The sequence below is a fragment of the Typopeltis vanoorti genome, chromosome 6 (assembly GCF_054136105.1).
Source record: "Typopeltis vanoorti isolate ZY-2024b chromosome 6, IOZ_Tvanoo_1.0, whole genome shotgun sequence".
Lineage (NCBI taxonomy): Eukaryota > Metazoa > Arthropoda > Arachnida > Uropygi > Thelyphonidae > Typopeltis > Typopeltis vanoorti.
The window spans coordinates 3013410-3041026 of NC_143554.1; the positions used below are offsets into that span (position 1 = coordinate 3013410).

Genomic DNA, 27617 nt, shown 5'->3' on the forward strand with positions numbered 1-27617 from the left:
GCGAAGTCAACAGCCTCTATATACAAGTAGCCTGGTCGTGAAGAGATACCTCATGCACAAATTTCATTTGCTTATAGGATTAAAACAAGAATATAATTTCTTTTCTATAGGAGGCGGATGGCGTCACATCAGATGGTTCCATTAGTTCAGCATACATACAAACATACATACACCTACCTTCGGATGTGTCTATATTGCTGTAGATTTTGGGAATCACTTCATGGACACAGCTTATCAACATGAGCTTTGGATGTGCATGTATGTATGTGTGTGTATATATATATATATATATATATATATATATATATATTGCTATGCATTTTGGAGATCATTTCATGGGTGTAACTCATCAATTTGAGCTATATCCATGCAATAAGAGCTCAATTACCATAGAAGTCATATTTTCCATATATAAGTGACAAAATGCATATTATCCATGGATGAAACTTCAATAAAGGTCAAAAGTAGTCTGAGTAGTAATTCAGTGTACTGTGTATTACTTGATACAGAGCACACTGGCAATATAGGACAATCTGATATGAAGTCATCTTCCTCCATATATACAGCGCCTAATTTGTGAAGACACTTCTCATGCAAACTTTTATTTGCTCATGCTTGTGCAAAGGATTAAAACAAGAATATAATTTTCTTGTTCTCTACATTATCTACTATAATGTTCATTATATACATTATATACAATAAACAGCGTCTGTAAGTAAGTTACAAACAAAGCAGAAAAAATGAATTAGAAGTGAATGGTTTTCAGTATGCATCACTAGGTAGGAGCACAAACTAGGATGATGAGGACAGTGCATTTAGTAGATGCCAATGTGCATGTTTTGTAGCTTGTTTGTTTGCTTCTAGACTTTTATGACACAATTATTATTATGGTCATATATTATTATTATAATGCGGCAATAAGGGTCACATTATACAAGGTAAAACTCTGTATAAATAAATATAATGTAAACAGTCTACTTATGGTGAAAAAATATTGATTTTCTGTAAAATTTAAAAAAAAAAAAAAAGAGAGACTTGGTGAGTCTGATAAAATCTGCCTGAGTGTATAGGGGGCTCAGACAGATTATGAATACAACTAAAATAGTGACTGCATTCATTTATGAAATGTGGACAGTCAATTAAAATATGACTGATGGCAAGTCTGACACCACAGAACTCACACATAAGCATGTCATCATCACCACCATTCAAAAGTAGAGTGTGATGATTATGACTTAACATGGTGTTCAATATGCATAACGGTTCACAATTGTAAGCGGAAATTTTGCAGGAAAGCTTTTCAACCAGTCCTCAAGATGAAGACTAATCTGGTCGACATGTTCAGATTGAGACAAAAGCCACTGTAAGATGAGTGGAACAGGTGCTCTGGGATAACAGGCATATAATGACAGTGCAGCAAGTGCAATAAAGTGTTCTCGTGGTCTGGCTTTGCAATATCTCTTCTGCTGGGCAGATGAATGATAAGACACGTTAAGCAGGATTGTTATAGGGAATGAAGTGTGAGTTCACCATTGCCATCCTGAATCAAAGTGTGATTCAATGCAATGGAAACATCTCACTTCACCAGCAAGCAAGAAGTTCAAGTTTATGTCTTCATAAACTTGAACTTCTAGGAAAGCTTAGTCTTAGTCTTTTGGGACTCCCAGGGAGTACTGCTGACTCATTTTTAAAAGAATGGTAAAAATGTTGAATGGCGTGAAATTTAATTGAAACTTTGGAATGCAATTTGCTGAAAATGTCCAGGCCTACTGACAAGAAGTGTATTGTTTCGGCATGACAGTGTGAGACCTCATACAGCTATAGGAACCCTGGTGAGAACTAAAGACTTCAAGTGGGAACTCTCAACATATAATCCACCTTGCAGCAATGACCTTGCCCAAAGTGGATTTCATCTGTTTGGCCTGCTGAAACATCAGACAAAAGAATTCTCTGCTGCTGTTTTTGAAGGACTGATAAAGTAATGGGACATATTTTTCTGAGGTTTGTATTTCACCTGTTTTATTTTTATAACCATTTATAACTTAGTGACTTATGGCATATATTATTATTATCTAAGACATCTGGGTGTCAAGAACTCATCGAGGAAGGCTATACATCACCATAACCAGCTGTTATACATTCCCTTAAATTCATTAAAATGAGATGCACTCACTACTCTGTGAGTGAAAAACCTAGCTCTTAGCCCTTTCTTGACTGCAAACAAACTTAACTCCCATGGATGCCCTCCCCCATGTTCTCTCCTCCACCTTCCATATGACGAAAAATTTTGTCAGATGATATCCTATAACACTAATTCAGAAGTTTATAGACCTCTATCATATCACCCCTCTTTCTCCTGTTAACCCAGCGTCTGTAGTCCACATACTTGCAATCTTTCCTCATAATTTAATTCCATAATCCCAATATAATCTTTATAACTCTTCTTTATCCCCTTGGAACCCTGGAGACCAAATTTGCACACAATAATCCAGGTATGATCTTATAAAGAGGCAAAATGACTTCCTTATCTTTACATGTCATGGATGACCATAGAACTGAGCCCTCAGCACAAAATGAACCAAACAAGTCTGGTCTTGCAATATCTTTTGCTAGGTAGATGAAGGTTAAGACATGTCAAGGTTTGCATAAACATCACAATTATCCCCCGAGTTATATTTGCAACTTTTGCTATGTGACCTTGAACTTGTCACATAACCTCGCTAATATAATATGCCATTAGAAATTTCATCACACACACCAAAGTGCATAACTACATTTACTAACAATAAACTGACAGCCATTTTCATTTGTCCATATTTCCAGCCTATTCAAATTATTCTGGAAGTGCTGGATATCAGTATCATCCTTGATTGCCCTGCCTATTTTTGAATAATCAGCAAATAATTGCACATCTCCTGTTAGATCCATGCTAATATCATTAATGTATAAATTGAACAACAATGGCCAAGAACTGAACCCTGGGTATACCACTTTTTTGATATCTATCTATTTGATATCTGTCTCTATCCACTTATCCAAATGAAGAGTTTATATTCAAAACTCATATTCTCCACTTTGTGAAACAGCATTTATGTATTATTCTATCAAATTACTTACTAAGGCATCTAACAGTACCATATATCATAGTATATACATTCCCTTTATCCATCTTGGTCATAACATGGTCCTAAAATATGAGCAAATTGCTAAAACATGACCTTCCTTTAGTCAACTCATGATGATGTTTGTAGAATACAGCTTGTCTGTCTACCCATTTCTGTAGTCACATCAATTTTTACACCATTCTTGCACAATGGAACCATCACATTTCTTCCATTTCTGTGGTATCTTTCTGAGCTGAGACTCAAGTTATACAAACACGTCATATTATTGTTTGTATTCTACCGAGGCTGGTTTTGACCTTCGTTGGTCAAATTAGCAGGAGCTAGATCCAGAAGAGATACCAAAGTTAATTAATGCAGAAGTCATATATTTCCCCATATACAAATAGTAAAAAATTGTATTACACACACACATGTATAATATCAGGTTTTCAAAAGGGGATATTTGAATGACAATAGAAGGTAAATAGCAATAGATGAACAATTTTTATTACTGTACAAATGTAACGTAACACTTGAAGTTTCAACACAGACAGTGATATGACTATAGTTAAAGCTTGATATGGCTGCCTCCAATAATTCTGCAGACATCCCATCTGTAATTAATTTCCTGCCACACACGTGCCAGAGCATATCTTGCCTAACTTCAGCAATAGCGGCAGTAATTATGGAATGCAGCTAATCTAAATTGGCAATGCTACAGGCTCCCCCTCTATCAATTCATCTGACTGGAAAACGGGCGTCAAGATACAACCTTACATCTGTCAGGTAATGAGATGCTCCATCTTGCTGGAAATGTAAGCATCCATCGTGGTCATCATTGTCTAAGTGTGGTATTAGGTACCTATGTAGTATGTCCAGATATGCACCACCAGAAACGGTAGACTCCAAAAAAAAAAAAAAAAAAAAAAAAAAAAAAAAAAAAAAAAAAAGACAGATCCATATACTTTCTTCTTGCTTGTGGTACAAAAAATATTAGTCTTTGGGGTGCCACAAGCATGTTCTATGATGGCATGTGTATTTTTGCATCCCTAAATTCTGAGTGTTTACTTGCCCACCTTATGTGAAAATGCCCATTTTGTTCTATCCTACTGATAATTTCTGTAGAGAAATCCTGGTGTATCTTCTTATCATCTTTGTTCAAATGTTGTACAAGGGCAAATTTGCAGGGCTTTAAATGTAGATGCTGTCACAAAACACACCACACAGTCAAGTGGAATTCCAATTTGATGAGATACCTGCTTGGTTGACTTTCCGGCTTCTCTGGAAACTTTCCTGAATTTCTTCCACAACAGCAACAACAGCACGCGGCCTTCCCGTTGATCTTGGATGACATACAGAACAGCCTGTTTCTACAAAATTCTGGTGCCACATGTAGTTGTGCACCTACTAGGAGGTTCTCTGCCATACTGTGTGTGTGTGAAAATTCCTCTGAACTTGTGTTGCAGACTTCGTTTTCTTAAACCAAAACACACAATGTGTTCACTCTGCACCATTGAAAAGTCACCATTTTCAAATGGTCTTACATATCACACCATTTAGTGTTTTAATTTGGGAATAAAGTTATGTGACAAAAAAAAAATTTGATGTGTTTTCACTACATTATGATACTCACTCAGCTTTTGTACAGTTTCAAGGTTATTCTCTGTTCTCCTGCAAAGTTGTATACATCCTTTTGAAACACCCTGTATATGCATAATATTTATAGTGTGTGTATATACATGTCACAAATGCATATGTTAAATTAAACTAAACAAGAAATTATATTCTTGTTTCATTCTTTATCCAAGTGTAAGTAAACAAAGTTTTATTCATTAAGTATCTTCATCACACGAACCTCTCACAATGAGACTGTTGACTCCATGGAGAGTATAATAATAATATTATTAAATTGATTAAAACTGCAACAAAATGATGAGACTAAAGGTTTGGAGTTATGCTGGATAAAACATGCCTGTGGGAGTTAAATTTTGAAGAAGAGATTGACCAAAATAGATATAAAGTACAGCAGCCTACATGTGGTTGTTTAGGTTTGTTGAAGTGGCGGAGAAGCAGAGGTGAGTGAACTAGATGGTGATATCCCTGTGGAATAGAATGCTATTTCTTTCTTCATTGTTCAATCTATCCTCCCTAAAAGGATACATTGAAGGTTTGTAGGTTTCAAAGTTTAGTTTATAAGAGGAAAATAGGTGATATATTGGAATATATGATTTACTAAAAGAATTTTTATAAAGTATTATTATGATTATACAAGTCAATATGTATCAGAAGACTCATCATGGGAGATCCATTTACAAAGGTAGTCTGAAAAGTTCTTGGCCTCGACCATAGATGGCAACACTATCAGCAAGATTTTTTTTTTCTAAGTTGGTATATCTGTCATAAGCATCCCTGTGAAATTGCAAGTCATTCTATCAAGTAGTTTGTTTTGAACTGCTGTCTGAAGCAAAAGTGTTGTCTGTATTCCTTGAAATGGATAAAATTGAGTATTATGCGGTTATGAACTTCTTTGTAAAAGGAGGAAGGTTTTGTGCCAAAAGAAATTCATTTGAAGTTCATAAAAGTTTATGGGCACTCTTCACCTTCGTTTTCAACAATTAAGAAATGGGCTTTAAACATGACCGTACCAGCCTTGAAGATGATCCATGTGAAGGACATCCAAAAAGCGTAACAACACCAGAAATCATTGATCAAGTGCACAATATGGTACTGGATGACCTGTGAGTCAAACTGTGTGAAATTGCTGAGACTATAGGCATTTCAAAAGAATGTGTAGGATATATTTTGCATGAGCAATTGCAAATGAAAAAGCTTTGCACAAGATGGGTGCTGTGCTTGCTCACAGCTGATCAAAAACGCACTTGCATGAAAATCTCTGAACAGTACTTGGAGAGTTTTAACAAGAATAAAACTGATTTTGTGCATCAATTTATTACTATGGATGAGACTTGAATTCACCATTACACACCAGAATCCAAACAGCAGTCAAAACAGTGGACAGAAACCAGTTGTTCAGCGTCAAAGAAGACAAAGTCAGTTCCATCAGTAGGAAAGGTCATGGCATCGGTGTTTTGGGATGCTAAAGGCATTTTGTTTATTAATTATCTTGAAAAGGGTAAAACAATAACCAGGGAATATTATTCTGATTGTTTAACCAGACTAGACGAAAAAATTCATGAGAAAAGACCCGGTTTGCAGAAGAATAAAATCATCTTTCATCAAGACAATGCACCTGCCCAGAAAGATGTTTTTGGCAATGGGAAAATTAAGGGATCTGCACTATGACATGTTGAAACATCCACCCTATCCCCCACATTTGGAGGATAGGGTGGACTCTGACTTCTATCTCTTCCCAAAACAAAAACTCTTCGTCGCTGGTCAGCATTTTTCTTCGAATCAAGAGGTGATTACAGCTGTAGAAGGGTATTTCGCAGTTCTTACTGAGAACCACTACAAGGATGGGATAATGGTGCTGGAGCATCACTGGAATAAATGTATTCGTCTTAAGGGAGTAATGTTGAAAAATAAAAATAATTTTGAAATTATAAATTTGTTTTTTCATGGTTAGGCGGAGAACTTTTCAGACCACCCTCATATTCATGTACACTAGCCATCATTCATACAAACCTATCATATTTCTCCATGAACTCATTCACTGATGAAGCACACATTGATAACTTCCACTGGAGACCCCTTGTTCTCTCCCATCTTGTGATGTACTGGGGAAAAAAAAAAAAGTCTTCAGTGTCAATCCTATAAAACTCCTTTACTAACTTAAAGGCTTCCAAATTAAATGCTCCTCTTTTTCATTTATCAGCTAATTTTGAAGCCTACATAGGCAGAATTGAACAGACGTGCCATAATCTTTGTCACTTGCCTCTGGATCCTCTTCTCCACAACATCATTACCAAATCTGGGAGTCTAGATCTATGCACTGTAGTCCATGTGTGGCTTTACTAAAAGCTTATATTGGGGAAGCAATAACCTCTATCTATGCTTGTTAGAGTATTCTTCAACAACCACGTTATCTGATGTGCTGTTTTGGTTATCTTTGCAATATGCCCTCTAAATTTCAACTCCTTGTCCGTAACCATACTTAAGTCCATCACCCCCAGGTTCTTGCATTTCAGTTCATCAGTACTGTACAGCTGCTGATGACCAAAATGCATTACCTTACACTTGGCCACATTAAACTGATAGCTATTTACCTTTTGCCCCTGCTGCTATTCTAGTCGTCCTGCAAGATTTCTGCATCACCTTCATTTACCATTGCTCTTCCCAGTTTAGCATCATCAGCACACAACTGACTATTTCCTGTCAAATCATTTCCTATATCACTGGTACACAAATTGAACTACAGAGGACAAATACTGATTCCTGTGGTACACTAATGGCCACTTGCCTTCTCCTCAACTGAACTTCTCCATAAACTACTCTTTGATATCTGGTCATCAGCTACCCTCTAATCCAAATCACCAGATTCACATCCATCCAATTTTCTCCAATTTATGCAACAGTTTTATGTGGAATCTTGTCAAAATGTTTTTTTTTTAGAAGTCTAGCAGTATCACTGAGTAGCCATTTCACTTATCCAACTCTATTGTCACTTGATATAAAAAGTAAACAAATTACTAAGGCAAGACCTACCCTTTACAAAACCATATTGTCCCTTATAGAGTATCATATTCCTATCCATCTAGTCCTGAATTCAGTCTTTTATCAATTTCTCCAATACCTTAAGCACCACTCCAGAGATGCTGATTAGTATCTAATTTGCTACTTCTGTCTTGGAGCCTTCCTTTATGCAATGGGACTAATAGGTCCTTTTACCATCCCGCTACTGAGGTTTAAATTAAATACCTTGAACTGATAATTCCTTTGCACATTCTTGTAATACCTGGACCGATATGCCATCTAATCCCCATTGTGTTTGTATTGAGGTTCTACAATATTTTAAGCACCTCCTTTCTTCAACCTCTATTCTCCTATGTCACATGTGGCATTGCAATGTCACCACCTGCAAAATGCTCACTCAGTAATTCAATAATTCGGTTTGGTTCTGTTACCTCCAAACCATCAGCACTTTTCAAAGTCATCCTTCCATAGTCATTCCTCCTTTTACTAGCCACACAGAAAGAACTCCTTAGGGTTTCTTTCGGCCTCATCAGCTAACTATTTCTCAAAATTAGCTTTGGCCTTCCTTACCATACCAGTCACCTTTCTTGCCTACACCTTATACCAGCTCATGGGCATGCTGATCACATTTTTCTTTATAATCCTTCCGCAACCTTTTCTTTGTGTGCAACTCCTGCTTAATGAAACTATTCATCCAACTCCTGATTTGCCCTTCTGACTCTAGATAAACATTCAGATACTGCTTTCTTCAAATATTCCTTGACCACCTACCATGCACCAATTTCTCTCCTCTCCAAATTTTTTATGCCATTTTTCTTCTGAAAACTGTCTTCTCAAGCTTATGATAATGATTTGCTTTGTAATTTCACAAATTTCCCTTCTTAATACAAAATTCTAAAGACTACATGATCACTTTCTCTAAGTTGAGAAAGTGATCATGTAGAAAGTGATCACTAACCAATTGGAGCTAGCTATGCCCTTATAATAGAAATCTCTACCATAATAATTACTTGAACTGTACTCGTCATGCTGATTTGTGAGTGCATGTTATCTACATTCTCCCATATACACCATGGATTATTACAGCAGCTAATTACATATTTAGCCTTGTTGGCCTCTATTTCACACCAGATAGATTCAAATGAACTGGCCACTGAATCCCTGTCCCCCTGATGTACTTCTCTTTTTGGCATTAATTCCTCTGCTATCATTAGGAAACTCCTGAAGATCCTGTTCCTTTCTATCCTTTCTGAAGACACTATATCCCTTGCATTCTATTCCTGTGACCATGTCATCCTCATTCAACCACATCTCACTAATAACTAACTTTTTGCCAAGTTGTGCTAAAGAATGCCAAAAAAAAAAAACAACCTTATTCGAATACCTGTGACATTAGTATATGTGAACTGCAATGACCCACTTCATCCCAGAATCTTCCTTACATCTTGTGTTACTTAGCTGTCTAAAAACAACAAATTATGTGATAACACAGTAATTAACTTTAATGAAATGAAAGTACAGATATTTCATACTAAAATAACAGAACATCAGTGTGTAGAAACAAGCAAATCAAAGAAACAAGAATACAAGGTACATGCAACAATCGGTGGTTTACCAATAAAAACTGTTACCATGTGCTAGAAATTAATATTAATAAATAATGTTATTAAAAACTATTTTTGATGGTTACATAAAATGAGAATCTCCGAAGCTTTTTTTTTTGGGGGGGGGGGGGGAGAGAATTGTTCCAATTCAGATTTGGTCAATATAAAAGGGCTTTGCAACTTTCTTTGAAAAGGCATTCATATTTAAAACTGCTTCTGTGGAGAAGACAAGTTTCATCCTACTGGATACAGTGTCGATACTATGTTGTGCCAGACCAGACTTTTGAGGTTTTATGTATTCAATATAATACTGATGTTCATTAATTCTTTTTTCCACAGAACGGCCTGTCTGACCAAAGTATGTTAAATTACATTCACAAGGTATCTGGTAAATGCCAGAGGATTCAGTTTGTCTTTAGTAGATGAAAACAGATGAGAAATTTTGTTGATAGGAAAATGTGGGAACAAGGTGATACTTCTTGAAAATTCTACCAATCAGTTTAGAGATAAAAGAAATAAGGGATTGGAACCCTGCAGTGTGTTGAAGAATCCTGAGGTGTTGGAACATGGGAGTCAATTATCTGTGGAATGTCTGCACGATTAGCCTAGTGGCTATGCACTTTGTAACCAAATATGCCTGCAGAAGGAGTGTCCTAGGTTCAATTCCTGTCAATAACGTGAGGAGCTTAAGGATCTTTTCACACAGTAGCCTGTGTGTATTCGCAGGGTCAGTTTGCCTGCTTGCGGGATGAAAAACCCCAAATAAACTAGGGGAGAAAACCCTGCTGTCCACACCCAAGACCGGATAAAGTCATAGGATAATCGTAGGATATAGTACTTAATTCCTCATTAGGAGGGCTCAACCAGTCCTAAGGGGCGGTCGAAAACAGAAGGGAGACCCCACACGAATAATAAAAAAAATCTGCTGAATTTGATTAGGGTTGTAACCGTTAAATTCCATTAGAGTTATGACAGTGAGAAGTTCTTGTTGTAAGCTTTAGGGAGAGGAGCACACATTATGTGTTCTATTAATTAAAGACTTGATAGCACCAATTTTTTGACAGGTGTGATGAGCAGACTTTTCATGAATGTATCTGCCAGTAAAGGTAGGTTTTTGACAAACACAGATTCATAAATTACCAGAGGCTGTACACATAAGAAGGATGTATAAGAAAGGTAACTTTTGTATTTCCATTGTGAATTGAATGTGTGGATGAAGGCTATTGAACTGTTATAGGAAAGTGCTAAGTTCATTTTCAGAATGAGGCCAAACAGCAAAAACATTATCAACATAATTAATATTATTATTAAACAAGACCTCATGGAGTCAAAGACTTATCTGGGAGGTCCTTTTATCACACACATCTCATCATACCATGTCTTAAACACACTCAAACTCCTTGCAGACACCACACTCTCAGGCAAGGCATTCCAAATATTCACAACTCTGTACGGAAAAAATCTGCCTCTCACTCCCCTACTCACACCCTCTTTATACAGTTTCCAGGTATGACCTCTGGTTCTCCCTGATCTCCCACTATTCTCTGTAGAACTTCTCCACCATTGATCTTATAACAACCCCTTACCAACTTGTAGGTCTCTATCATATCTCCCCTCTTCCTCCTCTCCACCAGACTCTGCAATTTACATCTTCTCAATCTTTCCTCATACTCAACATTCCAGAGGTCAGAAACTACCTTAGTCAGTCGCCTTTGGACGCTTTCCAACATCTATTCATCCTTCTGAAAATCCGGTGACCAAATCTGGGCACAATAGTCCATGTGTGGCCTAATCAGAGCCTTATACAATGGAACAAGAATCTCCCTACTTCTACACATCAGTGTCCTCCGCATCATTCCCAGAAGTCTTTGTGTTGTCTTCACAATTTTGGCGATGTGTCCCCTAAATTTTAGATCCTTATCTGCTATCACCCCCAGATCTCTTATTTCCTCTACTTCTAACAATATATTCTCACCAAGCATAAATTCTGCATCCCATCTTTGTTTTCCAAATTTTAAAACCTTACATTTTGCAACATTGAACTCACATCACCATTTGCTTGCCTATTTAAAAAAAAAAATAAATAAATAAAAAATAAAAAAATAAATAAAAAGATAGCTCAGTTGGCAGAGCGGTGGACTGTAGAGGTGTTTAACAGGCATCCATAGGTCGCTGGTTCGACTCCGGCTCGACGGATTTTTTTAGAGAAAGAGTTATGTCCATACAAGGTAGAGATGCAAGAGGGAAATAGGGCCAGTGGTTTTGAGGCAGTATGGTGTGAGATAGAGGTGAATAGAATCAAATACTTGGTGGGATGTTGTTATAGACCTGGTAATGTGGATGGTGGTGATAGTGAAATGTACAGTCAAATAAGCCAAGCAAATAAGAAAAGGGTGATCATTATGGGTGATTTTAATTATGGCAATATAGACTGGAATGAAGAGATAGCGACTGGAAGTAAAGAAAATGAGTTTCTTGAGTTTTTGAGGGATAACTACCTCAGACAGTATGTAACAGAGGGCACACGAGGATTAAGGGTCTTGGATTTGGTCATCTCATCGGAGGATGTAATTATAAATGAGGTGTCAAATCATCCACCAATTGGTGAAAGTGACCATGAGGTGATTACCTGGGTGGTTGCCAACAGTGCAAGGACCCCTGTGAAAAAAGGGTATATGTGGAACTACAAGGGGGGGTGATTATGAAGAGCTCAGGAGACAGCTTGCAGATGTAGCATGGAATGAGGAGTTAGCTGGAAAAGAGATCAATGCAGCTTGGGGAATTTTCAAAAACTATTTAGTAGATGCAATGTCTAAATGTATACCATGGGTGAGAAGGTTAAATAAGATAGGTGTGAGATGGATGAATAAAGAGATTAAGCATGCAATACAGAAAAAAAAGGCATTGTGGAGACAGCATAAGAGAAGTGGAAGTAACCAATTTCATGAGGTCTACAAAGACCAGGCAAGGAGGGTGACTTGGTTGGTGAGAGTAGCTAAAGAGAGGTATGAACAGCAGTTAGCTAATGAAGCCAAAAAGAATCCTTGGAAGTTCTTTCGATATGTAGCCAGCAAAAGAAAGAATGATTATGGAAGGATGACATTGATTGGAGGAAATGGTATAAAGACAGCTGTTGCAGAATGTGTTGTGGAGATACTTAATGAGCAATTCATAAAGATCTTTCAATCTTGTGAATGTGACTTCATGGAGAGATTAAGAGCAGTTGATGATGGGGAGGAGAGACTGACTGTAAGTGAGCAAGAGGTGTTTGAGGAGTTGAGTAAACTAGATGTAAATAAGGCTGTGGGACTTGATAATATATCACCACGTATTCTGAAGGAGTGTGCTAGAGAGTTGACACCTGCCTTGACATATTTTTTTAATACGAGTCTTGCACTTGGTCAAGTTCCTAAAGAGTGGAAGGAGGGCAAGATTGTGCCACTTCATAAAGGAGGTGATCGAACTCAAGCATCAAACTATAGGCCTATCTGTGTGTCAGGTGTTGTGGTTAAGTTGTTGGAGAAGCTTGTGAGAACTAGGATCCAGAGTTGGGTTGACAACAATGGTATAATTTTTGATGGACAGCATGGATTTGCTAAAGGGAGGTCATGTTTTAGTAATCTACTTACTTATTACAATAAAGTGACTGCTTCCTTGGACAGAGGAGAAGGATACACAGTAATATACTTGGATTTCGCAAAAGCTTTTGATAGAGTACCTCATGATAAGTTGACAGTCAAACTAGAGCAGATGGGGTTGGAAATATCCAACCCCATCTGCTCTAGTTTGACTGCCTATTAGATTATCTAGTTGATACCTATTAGATTAGTGCATTGGATTGGAGACTGGCTATCTGATAGGTATCAACAAGTTGTGTATGGGGGTGCAATATCCAGGAAAAGGAAAGTCACTAGTGGAGTGCCTCAGGGGTCTGTTTTAGGGCCATTACTATTTAACTTATATATTAATGATATTGGTGAAGATTTGGATGGAGATATTCAGTTGTTTGCAGATGATGCAAAGTTGGGACGAACCATAAAGAGTAGTGAAGATATTGTGGCCTTGCAAGAAGACTTGAATAAATTGAGTGATTGGGCAAGCAAATGGGGATGTGAGTTCAATGTTGCAAAATGTAAGGTTTTAAAATTTGGAAAACAAAGATGGGATGCAGAATTTATGCTTGGTGAGAATATATTGTTGGAAGTAGATGAAATAAGAGATCTGGGGGGTGATAGTGGATAAGGATCTAAAATTTAGGGGACACATCGCCAAAATTGTGAAGACAACACAAAGACTTCTGGGAATGATGCGGAGGACACTGACATGTAGAAGTAGGGAGATACTTGTTCCAATTTATAAGGCTTTGATTAGGCCACACTTGGACTATTGTGCCCAGATTTGGTCACCGGGTTTTCAGAAGGATGAAGAGATGTTGGAAAGGGTCCAAAGGCGAATGACTAAGATAGTTTCTGACCTCTGGAATGTTGAGTATGAGGAAAGATTGAAAAGATGTAATTTGCAGAGTCTCGTGGAGAGAAGGAAGAGGGGAGATATGATAGAGACCTACAAGTTGGTAAGGGGTTGTTATAGGATCAATGGTGGAGAAGTTCTACAGAGAATAGTGGGAGATCAGGGGAGAACCAGAGGTCATCCCTGGAAACTGTATAAGGAGGGTGTGAGTAAGGGAGTGAGAGGCAGGTTTTTTTCGTGCAAAGTTGTGAGTGATTGGAATGCCCTGCCTGAGAGCGTGGTGTCTGCAAGTAGTTTGAATGTGTTTAAGACACGGTATGATGAGATGTGCGTGTAAGATAAAAGGACCTCCTAGATGAGTCTTTGACTCCATGAGGTCTTGTTTTAATAATAATAATAATAATCACTCAATTTATTCAAGTCTTCTTGCAAGGCCACAACATCTTCACTACTCTTTATGGTTCGTCCCAACTTTGCATCATCTGCAAACAATTGAATATCTCCATCCAAATCTTCGCCGATATCATTAATATACAAGTTAAATAGTAATGGCCCTAAAACAGACCCCTGAGGCACTCCACTAGTGACTTTCCTTTTCCTGGATATTGCACTCCCATACACAACTTGTTGATACCTATCAGATAGGTAGTCTCCAATCCAATGCACTAACCTAATATCCAACTCCATCTGCTCTAGTTTGACTGACAACTTATCATGAGGTACTCTGTCAAAAGCTTTTGCGAAATCCAAGTATATTACTGTGTATCCTTCTCCTCTGTCCAAGGAAGCAGTCACTTTATTGTAATAAGTAAGTAGATTACTAAAACATGACCTCCCTTTAGCAAATCCATGCTGTCCATCAAAGATTATACCATTGTTGTCAACCCAACTCTGGATCCTAGTTCTCACAAGCTTTTCCAACAACTTAACCACAACACTTGACACAGAGATAGGCCTATAGTTTGATGCTTGAGTTCGATCACCTCCTTTATGAAGTGGCACAATCTTGCCCTCCTTCCACTCCTTAGGAACTTGACCGAGTGCAGACTCATATTAAAAAAATATGTCAAGGCAGGTGTCAACTCTCTGGCACATTCTTTCAGAATACGTGGTAATATATTATCAAGTCCCACAGCCTTATTTATATCTAGTTTACTCAACTCCCCAAACACCTCTTGCTCACTTACAGTCAGTCTCTCGTCCCCATCATCAACTGCTCTCTATCTCTCCATGAAGTCACATTCACAAGATTTAAAGATCTTTATGAACTGCTCATTAAGTATCTCCACCACACATTCTGCATCAGCTGTCTTTATACCATTTCCTCCAATCAATGTCACCCTTCCATAACCATTCTTTCTTTTGCTGGCTACATATCGAAAGAACTCCCTAGGATTCTTTTTGGCTTCATTAGCTAACTGCTATTCATACCTCTATTTAGCTAATCTCACTCACCAAGTCATCCTCCTTGCCTGGTCTTTGTAGACCTCATGAAATTGGTTACCTCCACTTCTCTTATGCTGCCTCCACAATGCCCTTTTTCTCTGTATTGCATGCTTAATCTCTTTATTCATCCATCTCACGCCTACCTTATTTAACCTTCTCACCCGTGGTATACATTTAGACACTGCATCTACTAAATAATTTTTGAAAATCCCCCAAGCTGCATTGATCTCTTTTCCAGCTAACTCCTCATTCCATGCTACACCTGCAAGCTGTCTCCTGAGCTCTTCATAATCACCCCCCCCCTTGTAGTTTCACATATATCCTTTTTTCACAGGGGTCCTTGCACTGCTGGCAACCAGCAGTGCAAGGACAGGTAATCACCTCATGGTCACTTTCACCAATTGGTGGATGATTTGACACCTCATTTATAATTACTTCCTCCGATGAGATGACCAAATCCAAGACCCTTAATCCTTGTGTGCCCTCTGTGACATACTGTGTGAGGTAGTTATCCCTCAAAAACTCAAGAAACTCATTTTCTTTACTTCCAGTCGCTATCTCTTCATTCCAGTCTATATTGCCATAATTAAAATCGCCCATAATGATCACCCTTTTCTTATTTGCTTGGCTTATTTGACTATACATTTAACTATCACCACCATCCACATTACCAGGTCTATAACAACATCCCATGTTGTTAATGAAACCAATGAGAGGGTTGGGGATGAATGGATGAGAATAACGTATCTTTCGGATAGTTCAGAAAATAGTTTGCCAAAAGTGGAGACAAATGGCCACCAATGGCAGTACCTTCAATTTGTCTATAGATCTTTTTTTTTCCAGCTGAAATATCCTGATGGAATAACAAATTCAAAAATCTTTGCAATATCAGGAGGGTAATCATCCTATAGTAAATTGACAGTGTCAGAAAATGGAATGTTGTTAAAGAGGAAAACAATGTCAAAGCTGACTACCAAATCCAACTCTTGTATTTGAATATCCTTGATTTTCTCAGGATAATGTGCATAATTCTTGATGAATGATCTGCATTGTCCAGTATGGGCAGTTAATAAATGTGACAGAAATCTAGTAAATCTATAGATGAAAGAGTCAATACAATTCACATACTGGAAAACCTTCTTTATGAATTTTTGGGAGGACATATAAATGAGGAGTTCTTAAAAAAATGAGTGCACAACTTGTCCAAAGTATTTTGATCCTAACTAACAACTTCATCAAGCAGCTTATTTAATTATTTGTTTTTGTAGGGTTATAATTAATGGAATTTAATGGTTACAACCCTAATCAAATCCAGTAGATAATTGATTATGTTCCAACACCTCAGGATTCTTCAACAGGCTGCAAAGTGCCAATCCCTTATATTTCTGGTATCTCTGAACCGATTGGTGGAATTCTGAAGAAGTATCACCTTATTACCACATATTTTCTTATCAATAAAATTTCTCATCTGTTGCCATCTACTAAAGACAAACTGTCACCTCTATTATTAGCTGGCTTTTACCAGATACCTTGTGAATGTAATCTGGCATACTTTGGGCAGAAAAAAGAATTAATGAATATCGGTATTATATTGAATATGTGAAAAAAAGAATCTGTGGAAAAAATAATTAATGAACATCGGTATTATATTGAATACATGAAACCTCAAAAGTCTGATCTGGTACAACATAGTATTGACACTTAAAACAGTATCCAGTGGGATGAAGCTCATCTTTTTCACAGAAGCAGTTTTAAATATGAATGCCTTTTCAAAGAACGTTGCTAAACCTTTTTACATTGGCCATATCCGAATCTGAACAATTGTCTCTCTTTTGAGATTCATTTTATGTAGCCATCAAAAATAGTTTTTAATAATATTGTTTATTAATATTAATTTCTAGCACATGGTAACAGTTTTTAATTGGTAAACCACTGACTGCTGTATGTACCTCGTATTCCCATTTCTTTGATTTGCTTGTTTCTATGCGCTGATGATATACTGTTATTTTCAGTACAAAATATCAGTACTCTCATTTCATTAAAGTTAATTACTGTCGTTATTGTGTAATTTCTTGTTTATAGTCAATGCCACAGGTATCTTTAAAGATTAGCTGACTAAAGTTAACCCTGGGTGCTACAGTTTGCATCATGTGATCACTCTCTGACTTGGTAACCTCAAGGTTACCTGGAGCAATGCTCATCTGCATCATCCTTAAACATTCTAGTTTCCCTGAACTTTGTACTTCTGAACTCTCACTGAACCAAACTTTCTCAAGACTTGTGATACCCAAATCTGTTCAGGTGCAAGCCATCCATCTATCTTATGTAAATCCTTAACCCTTTCTGACCTGAATTTTTTTTTTCCAAGTGAAAAAATTTTTTCTTTCTATTTATTTTGTCTTTAGGTCTAAAAAAGCAAGAGTATCAAGTATTTTTCAGACAGCTGCAATCTGTCGGCAAAAAATGGAACTACGACATACAATACCAATTAGAATCAATCGCCACGTAATATCGGCTATGAAAGCCAAGAAAGTTGGCGATTCTAATTGGAATCATTCGGGCAGAAAGCGTTAATTTTCCAACCTCACTCCATAAATTGATAAACTCCACACCATTCCTCCTGCACAATCTGCACACTGACTCATTCACAATCATAGCTATTCATCTCAGCTCACCTCTATCATACAGGCGCAACAGACTCAACTTTCACTTTCTTGCTCTTCTTTTTCTCATGCACTAGCAACTCTCCCATGTCTTCTCACATACTACACTTGTCTCTGATAAATCATTTGTACCAGTCAAAAGAAATCCTTTCACCTTAACTCTCTGCATTACTTACAGCACCACTGACATCCTTTATCTTAGCTCCAGGATAACACAATTTCATCACACACTTCTCAAGGGCTCCTCATATCAATGTATCGCCATTCAAAATTGGATCCTTATTTTCATGCTTTTGTTCTTTCATGCTCTGCTTTTTCTCCCCTTTTTCACTTCGGTGTCATACCATCTGCCAGGCATTTTTCCAACAACTTAATCTCATTTAAATTATACATATTTGGTCGTTTTATAATAGAAATACAATTTTATTAATACAGACCAGTTTACAATAAAACTTATATTAAAACCTACCAGTTTCGCAAACAAACTGTCTGGCTTTTTCAAGGCATTTACGGAGATATGAAAACTAGTAAATGCAAATTGAAAGGAACATAAAAACTGTTGTAGACCAACTAGTAGCTATGGTTACACATTTCGCATGACAGAGAGGACATATTGTTCTTATTCATTATCACGCGTGCGTTGTAGACATGTAATGTGATTACTGGCTAGCTGTAGTTCAGATTGAGAGAGAGGATCAAGTTTTTTCCACGAACTGTTTAGAATTACACCCTGATTTCTGTTGAGGTTGAAACCATTTCTGTTGAAACCATTGTGCATCTAAAGGCTTTTGTTTTCAGAACATTATGTACAATTTACAAATCTTAAGACGTTTGTATCGAGTTTCAAGAGTCCTTGCACTTGATATGTCTTCCTCGTTTTGTATTTTCATTTGCATGTTGATTTTATTGTAATTCAAAAAAATATTATGATGAAAATGCGATCTGTATTTCACATTGGCATTTATCGATAAACGTATATCCGTAAATGCCTTGAAAAAAGCCAGACAGTTTGCTAGCGAAACTGGTAGGTTTTAATATAAGTTTTATTGTAAACTGGTCTGTATTAATAAAATTGTATTTCTAACTTAATCTCATGTTTTATTCTATGATGAACTCCATGTAAGTGTGCTATCTTCTCCATTACTATCTGGTCTTTCTCTTAATTTTCTATTGCATCATTCAAACAGGCTCATACCACTTGCAACACTAAGCTAATCACATTATCACACATTTCGTCTTTCAATTCACTGCAATCAAATCTTCTCACTCTCTTCAACTTAAGACATTCGCTCACAAAACACATACTCCAGTTACATTCTCCCTTCAAAAATCTTTTGTGATGTGAAGGCCACACATTTTGCAAAATGCAGAACAAATTTTTCAATACATGACAGGAGGGACAGAACTTTCCAGAAGAGATACATTAAGTAAGGGAGTATGGAGCAGATGTTTTGCTTGGATAGTAATTATGTGACACCTCAAAAGGACTCACTGCAAAAGGGCACTCCATGCCAGACAATCAACTTCCTCAGTACTTAATCCTCCATCTATACATTCTCTACCATCTATAACCCAACACTGTATTTTTGCCTGTAAATTGCATATGTTCTCTTGGCTAATTTTATTGTTTGTGGGATGAAAAATCCAAGTTTCTGGGGTGGGGTGGGGGAACTCTGCTCCCTTAACATGAAATTGGCTAACTAAAATTCAATTGGTAAAGCTCAAATATTCCTGCTGTTGATGAGAATCAAACTCTTCTTTTCCATTTGAAGGGTGCAATGTCCAATTGTTCTCCCAAATGTACTATGGGAGCATATGGAGGCACTAAATGAATGAGCAGAATGGATTGTCAGAAGTAGTAAGTAGTAGAGTGTACCCTGTCAGTGAATGAATTCAATAAGATGTATGGTAAGCACTGTGTGAATAATGGTGATTATGGACCTTCCTCAATGAATTTTATAACTGTATAAAAATGTCTCAATAATAATTCTTACCAATATGGTATTCTTCTCTGCTAATAAAATATCTGCATCTTGTTTCATCTTTTTCTTTGGTACCTATTCAAATAAAATCAAGTACTTTTTTCCTAATAAAATAAAATCTCAAAGCATTTAAGTTCTTAAGTTTGGAAGTAGTGAAATGAATCAAGGAAATCATAAAAATTATATTGTGGCTAATGTTAAATTGTTAAAAGCTGAAATGAATCAAATGAAATTAAGCAACTTGCATGTGACTGTTGAACTACAAGAACTGAACAATGAATTTACTATGAGAAATGAGATAAAACATATGCAAAATGAAATCAGGCGTATGGTGGATACAAACAGAAGAGTGCAAAAGAAAATGAAAGATAGTGGAGAAAAAGATGTAGCAAATAATTCAAGAGTAGCATATGGAGTTGATTGACTGACAGGAGTTTTGGAGTGCAAGAACAGCAGAGGTCATATTATGCCAGGACACAGGTTACAGCAGTACACAGGGGTATTGAAAGGTAAATAAATATATAAAGAGTTATAAGGAAATAATTAGTTAATAATAATATATATGTACAAAATAATAAGAAGATAAATGAGTAAATAAAATGCATCTACAATGCAGTGTCTACATATAAACAAATTTATAAGCAAATGCCTTTGAATAAATTAATGTTTTGTAAAAATTTAAACATACAATTTCTCTGAGTCTGATAGCAACTTCCTAAGTGTATAAGTGGAAAAGACAAGAGCTCTGGAGAGATGGAATGATACTTTTAGTTTAGGGGATCACATTCCTAAAATTGTAAGAACATCACAATGAATTATGGCAATAATAAGGATAATGACTTCTAGAAGCAGAGAGGTTATGGTTTCTTTGTACAAGGCCTTGATCAGGCCACATGCAGCCTTTGTGACAGGTTTGGTTGCCTGGATTTCAAAATTGATGAGGATATATTAGAGCAGAGGTCGATTTAATGTGGTTTTGATTTAATGTCGATTTAATGTCGATGTGGCTATCCAAGGGGGTGTCGATAAATGGCCAGGGGTCAAAAGGGAGTCAATAAACACCAAAACCGATTTTGAGTAACACCTAGAAAACATGCAATGCCAACTAGCTGATCGGCTGAGCCAATGAGGGAGAAGTGCACGCTCCCGATGAAGACATCTAGAACAGAGACAATCGGGGCTAGTTCGCATTTATCGCCCATAGCTATCAGAGTGGTGTTCAGTGATCTGATAACGTAGAATTTACTGTGTAATTTTTTTAAAATTATAGTGCACATTATGGTGGTCCCTGATAGTAACAAGTGACGACATATTCGCAAGAGTATTTAAAATTTGGATTTATACCATCATTTACCAATGAAACTATGAAAAGCATGAAGGAATTATTTTTAAATTCAGAACTTTTATTACTGATATCATTTATTTAACATATTGGGGATCAATGATGGATCAATGATTCCATGAAGGGGTCGATGGTCTAAGAAGTTTGCCAACCGCTGTATTCGAGTGTCCAGAGAAGGTTCACTAAGTCAGTGTCAGGTAAGCACAATATGAGGATAGATTGAGGGAATGCAACGTGCAGAGCTGAACAGAAGGAGAAGGAATTGAGACATAAGTAGGTACGGGCCTGATTACAGATTAATGTGGAGGAGATTTTTTCCTAGAATAGAATGACAAGAACAGAAAAAGAGGGTATTCCAGCAAGCTGTATAAGGAGGGTGTAAGGAGAAGGTTCTTTGCATCAAGAGTAGTTGATGCATGAAATGAATTTCCTAAAAAGTGTGGTGAGTGTAGAAACCGTGAGTGTTTAAGGCATGTTTTGATGACTTTTTGCATGAAGCATGAATTTCCTGCAATGAGTGATTATTATTGTTAACATCTGACCTCTAGGGAGTTAAAGGACTCATAGCAGGAAGCCATACTCTGCCATGCAGAAAGATCATTGAACTGTACCTTAAACCCATTCACAGTTTCTGCACTTACCAAACTCTCAGCCAATGCATTCCAATCACTCTCCATGCAAAGAATCTTCCTCTCACTCTCACCGGCTTATTAACATGCATTATTACCCAAAGATCTCATAGAGTCAAAGACTCATCTGGAAGGTCCTTTTATCACACACACACACACACACACACACATCATATCGTGTCGTGTCTTAAACACACTCAAACTCCTTGCAGACACCACACTCTCAGGCAAGGCATTCCAAATATTCACAATTCTGTACGGAAAAAACCTGCCTCTCACTCCCTTATTCGCACCCTCTTTATACAGTTTCCAGGGATGACCTCTGGTTCTCCCTGATCTCCCACTATTCTCTGTAGAACTTCTCCACCATTGATCTTATAACAACCCCTTACCAACTTGTAGGTCTCTATCATATCTCCCTTCTTCCTCCTCTCCACCAGACTCTGCAATTTACATCTTCTCAATCTTTCCTCATACTCAACATTCCAGAGGTCAGAAACTGGCTTAGTCAGTCGCCTTTGGCCGATTTCCAACATCTCTTCATCCTTCTGAAAACCCGGTGACCAAATCTGGGCACAATAGTCCATGTGTGGCCTAATCAAAGCCTTATACAACGGAACAAGAATCTCCTTACTTCTACACATCAGTGTACTCTGCATCATTCCCAGAAGCCTTTGTGTTGTCTTCACAATTTTGGTGATGTGTCCCCTAAATTTTAGATCCTTATCCACTATCATCCCCAGATCTCTTATTTCCTCTACCTCCAACAATATATTCTCACCAAGCATAAATTCTGCATCCCATCTTTTTTTTCCAAATTTTAAAACTTTACATTTTCCAACATTGAACTCTCATCCCCATTTCCGTGCCCAATCACACAATTTATTCAAGTCTTCTTGTATGGCCACGACATCTTCATACTCTTTATGCTTCGTCCCAACTTTGCATCATCTGCATACAACTGAATATCTCCATCCAAATCTTCACCAATATCATTAATATACAAGTTAAACAGTAATGGCCCTAAAAGACCTCTGAGGCACTCCACTAGTGCCTTTCCTTTTCCTGGATATCGCACCCCCATACACAACTTGTTGATACCTATCAGATAGCCAGTCTCCAATCCAATGCACTAATCTAATATTCAACCCCATCTGCTCTAGTTTGACTGTCAACTGATCATGAGGTACTCTATCAAAAGCCTTTGCTAAATCCAAGTATATTACTGTGTATCCTTCTCCTGTGTCCAAGGAAGCAGTCACTTTATTGTAATAAGTAGATTACTAAAACATGACCTCCCTTTAGCAAATGCATGCTGTCCATCAAAGATAATACCATTGTTGTCAACCCAACTCTGGATCCTACAAGCTTCTGCTTGTAGAAGGTCTTGCTACAAGGTTCTCACAAGCTTCTGCAACTACTTAACCATAACACCTGACACATAGATAGGCCTATAGTTTGAAGCTTGAGTTCGATCACCTCATTTATGAAGTGGCACAATCTTGTCCTCCTTCCACTCCTTAGGAACTTGACCAAGTGCAAGACTCGTATTAAAAAAATATGTCAAGGCAGGTGTCAACTCCCTGGCACATTCCTTCAGAATGTGCAGTTATATATTATCAAGTCCCACAGCCTTATTTACATCTAGTTTACTCAACTCCCAAAACACCTCTTGCTCACTTACAGTCAGTCTCTCCTCCCCATCATCAACTGCTCTCAATCTCTCCATGAAGTCACATTCACAAGATTGAAAGATTTTTATGAACTGCTCATTAAGTATCTCCACCACACATTCTGCAACAGCTGTCTTTATACCATTTTCTCCAATCAATGTCATCCTTCCATAATGATTTTGAGAGCCTATGGTGTGAGGTAGAGAAGACAGGATATTTAGTGGGGTGTTGCTACAGACCCAGGAGCACACAGAGGATGGGGACCAGGAGATGTTTAGACAGCTAAGTTTGGCAAGTGCAAGAAGAAGAAGAATGATTGTTATGGGAGATTTTAACTACAGTAGTATAAATTGGAGAGAGGAAGATGCATATAGCAATATGGGAATGGAATTTCTAGAATTCTTGAGGGACAAATGTCTTAGGCAACATGTAACAGAGGAAACAAGAGGTTCAAGAGTTTTGGATTTGGTTATAGCATCAGAAGAGTTGAAAATAACTGAGTTAACATCTCTCCCACCAGTTGGAGAGAGTGACCATGGTTTTGACTTGGAAAATGAATAGACACACAGGAATATCAAAGAGACGGGAACTTATGCGGAATTATAATGCAGGTGATTATAATAGTATGAGACGTCAACTTTGGGAAGTTTCATGGAGGGAGAAATTGGAAGGCCGGGATATCATTAGTGCATGGGAAATTGTGAAAGAATATTTGTTAGCAGCAATGGTAAGTTGTGTACCACGTGTGAAGAAGAGAACACAATATGGAGTAAAGTGGATGACAAACAATATTAAACAGGAATTGCATGCGAAAAAGAGGCTATGGAAGAGATAAGGAGGCAGGTGAAGAGAAGATGCATGAAGAATATAAGACAGGCCAGAAGCGTGACTAGTGTGGTAAGGAAAGCGAAACTGGAATATCAGCGGGGATTGGCCCTAAGATCCAAAGAAAATCCTAGGGAATTTTTTTTTAGCTATGTGGCCAGTAGGAGGAGAAATGACTGTGGAAGAATGATATTGTGGGATAAAAATGGGAATAGAGTGACTGATGCAGAGGACATAGTGGAATTGTTCAATGAACACTTTATTATAGTATTTCATCCTAGAGGAGTCAGTTTTAATGCTAGGAGGGATAGGGCTGGTTCAAGGTTTAGAAGTACAGGAGGAGAGTGTGTTTCAAATACTGAGTACTCTGGATGTCAGTAAAGCTGTGGGACTGGATGGCATTTCACCCCGAGTTTTGAGAGAATGCGCTACTGAACTGACAGTGCCTTTAACCACCTTACCGGCCGTTATGGATCAAATATGCATCCGCATACACTTCGTATCCATCATATATTTCATTGTTATAACAATGATATTACAATTTTAATAAGCACTTCGCATCCATGATAAAGTGAACGTCTATAGACGTCTTCGCCGGTAGCGTGGTTAACCTGGCTTTTCAATGAAAGTCTGGCTTTGATAATTATAGGCCAGTCTGTGTGTCATCAGTAGTTGTTAAGATCTTGGAGAAAGTAGTGAGGGACCGTGTACAGCAATGGGCAGATGAGGATAATGTTACATGTGAGAGTCAACATGGATTTGTGAAGGGGGCGCTCTTGTTTTAGCAATATGCTAGCCTTTTATGAATTAGTTACAAGAGCATTAGATGAGGGAAAGGCATATACTGCCATTTTCCTAGACTTAGCAAAGGCATTTGACAGGGTGCCACATGATAAGCTGATATGTAAGTTGCAGCACATGGGTCTGGATGTCAGATTGGTGAACTGGATTCAGGATTGGCTGTCTGATAGGTATCAGAGAGTTGTGTATGGTGGAGCAGTTTCAAGGAGGCAGATGGTTACAAGTGGGGTGCCACAGGGCTCAGTACTAGGACCTATATCGTTTAACTTTTATATCAATGACATTGCCAGTGGATTGCAAGGGGATATTCAGTTGTTTGCGGACGATGCGAAGCTGGGAAGGATTATTAGTAATAGTGCAGATGTGGTAGCCTTGAAAGAGGATTTGAATAAGCTAGATAGATGGGCAAATGAATGGGGGTTTCCGTTTAATGCAGCAAAATGTAAGGTCTTGAGGTTTGGGAAACATCAATGGGATGCTGCATACTCTATGGGAGGAGTTATACTGGAGGAAGTAGGGGAGACAAGAGATCTGGAGTTGATGATTGATAGAAACCTGAAGTTTAGGGGACATATTGCAAAGGTGGTAAAGGTAACACAGAGGATTGCTGCAATTATGAGGACTGCAGAGATAAGAGGGTTAACATTCTGTTGTATAAGTCTCTGATCAGACCACACTTGGACTATTGTTCTCAGATCTGGTCCCCAGGATTTAAAGGGGATAAATTAACTGTGGAAAGGATACAAAGACGGATGACAAAGATGGTTTCATTACTGTACAAGGATAGTTATGAGGATCGGCTGAGGGAATATGGACTGCAGAGTTTGGTGGATAGAAGGAGAGGTGATATGATTGAGACTTTTAAACTGTTGAGAGGTGGTTACAGGGTTGACACTGATGAGTTCTTTTGCTTCGTTGAACAGTGGGAAGGAGTGATGACAAGAGGCCATCCCTGGAAGTTACGAAAGGCAACTGTGAGCAAGAGGGTAAGGAGTGGTTTCTTTGTGTGGAGGGTGGTTGAACCACGGAATGCATTGCCTGATGGAGTGGTGGGAGCAAGAATGGTCAATGAGTTTAAAGAGCGGTATGATAGACTTTGTGTTTCTTAAGGGGGGGGGCCTCCCCTCAATGAGTCTTGACAGACTTTATGTTCTTAGGAAGGACCTCCCACGATGAGTATTTTGACTCCATGGAGGCTGAATAATAATAATAATCATTCTTTCTTTTGCTGGCTACATATCGAAAGAACTCCCTAGGATTCTTTTCAGCTTCTTTAGCTAACTGCTGTTCATAACTCTCTTTAGCTACTCTCACCAACCAAGTCACCCTCCTTGCCTGGTCTTTGTAGACCTCATGAAATTGTTTATTTCCACTTCTCTTATGTTGCACAATACCCTTTTTCTCTGTATCGCATGTTTAATCTCTTTATTCATCCATCTCACATCTACCTTATTTAACCTTCTCACCCTTGGAATACATTTAGACATTGCATCTACTAGATAGTTTTTGAAAATCCTCCAATCTGCATTGATCTCTTTTCCAGCTAACTCCTCATAACATGCTACACCCGCAAACTGTCTCCTGAGCTCTTCATAATCACCCCCTTGTAGTTCCACATATACCCTTTTCTCGTAGGGATTCTCGCACTGCTGGCAACCACCCAGGTAATCATCTCGTGATCACTCTCACCAACTGGTGGATGATTTGACACCTCATTTATAATTACATCCTCTGATGAGATGACCAAATCCAAGACCCTTAATCCTCGTGTGCTCTCTGTTACATACTGTCTGCAGTAGTTATCCCTCAAAAACTCAAGAAACTCATTTTCTTCACTTCCAGTTGCTATCTCATCATGCCAGTCTATATTGCCATAATTAAAATCACCCATAATAATCATCGTTTTCTTATTTGACTATATATTTCACTATCACCACCATTCACACTACCTGGTCTATAACAATGAAAGATCCTTTGTCTCCCTGGAGATCTGATATTAATAATAAGAAATACAATTAAAACACATCATGATAGAGGGCATTATATACATGTAAATGGACAAAAGAACAAAACAATCCTAATAGGTAACACGTATTTTGCAAAATCCTCAACATTATAAGTTTGATAAGATTTGAGGCATATTATAACTTTAATAACTTGCATTTCACAATTGATGGTATGTTGCTTAACATGTACGATGCGATTCAAATTAAAGTATACTCCAATTCAAAAGGAATCTATAGAGAGAACCAGCAGATGAAATAACCTCAAACTTAGTGGGTCCTCTAATGAAATCATGGGTAAGAGATTTTAACAATAAAAAAAAATTAGTTCAAAAATGACTAATAATGGAAATATGGTGCTGTGAGCAGGAAAAAATTGCATTAAAATGAATCAGATGGTATGCGATTGTGAAATTATTCAG

At 37.7% G+C, this 27617-nt stretch overlaps 1 protein-coding gene across 1 annotated transcript in view; it reads right to left on the minus strand.

Moving 5' to 3' along the window:
• The window catches only part of LOC150105249 (ciliogenesis-associated TTC17-interacting protein-like), a 203974-nt gene that overhangs the window by 129084 nt on the left and 47273 nt on the right, over nucleotides 1-27617 (minus strand). The window contains exon 4 of the mRNA XM_090393916.1: nucleotides 19935-19997. Coding sequence (XP_090250042.1) covers nucleotides 19935-19997 — 63 coding nt within the window. The remainder of the gene's footprint in view (nucleotides 1-19934; nucleotides 19998-27617) is intronic.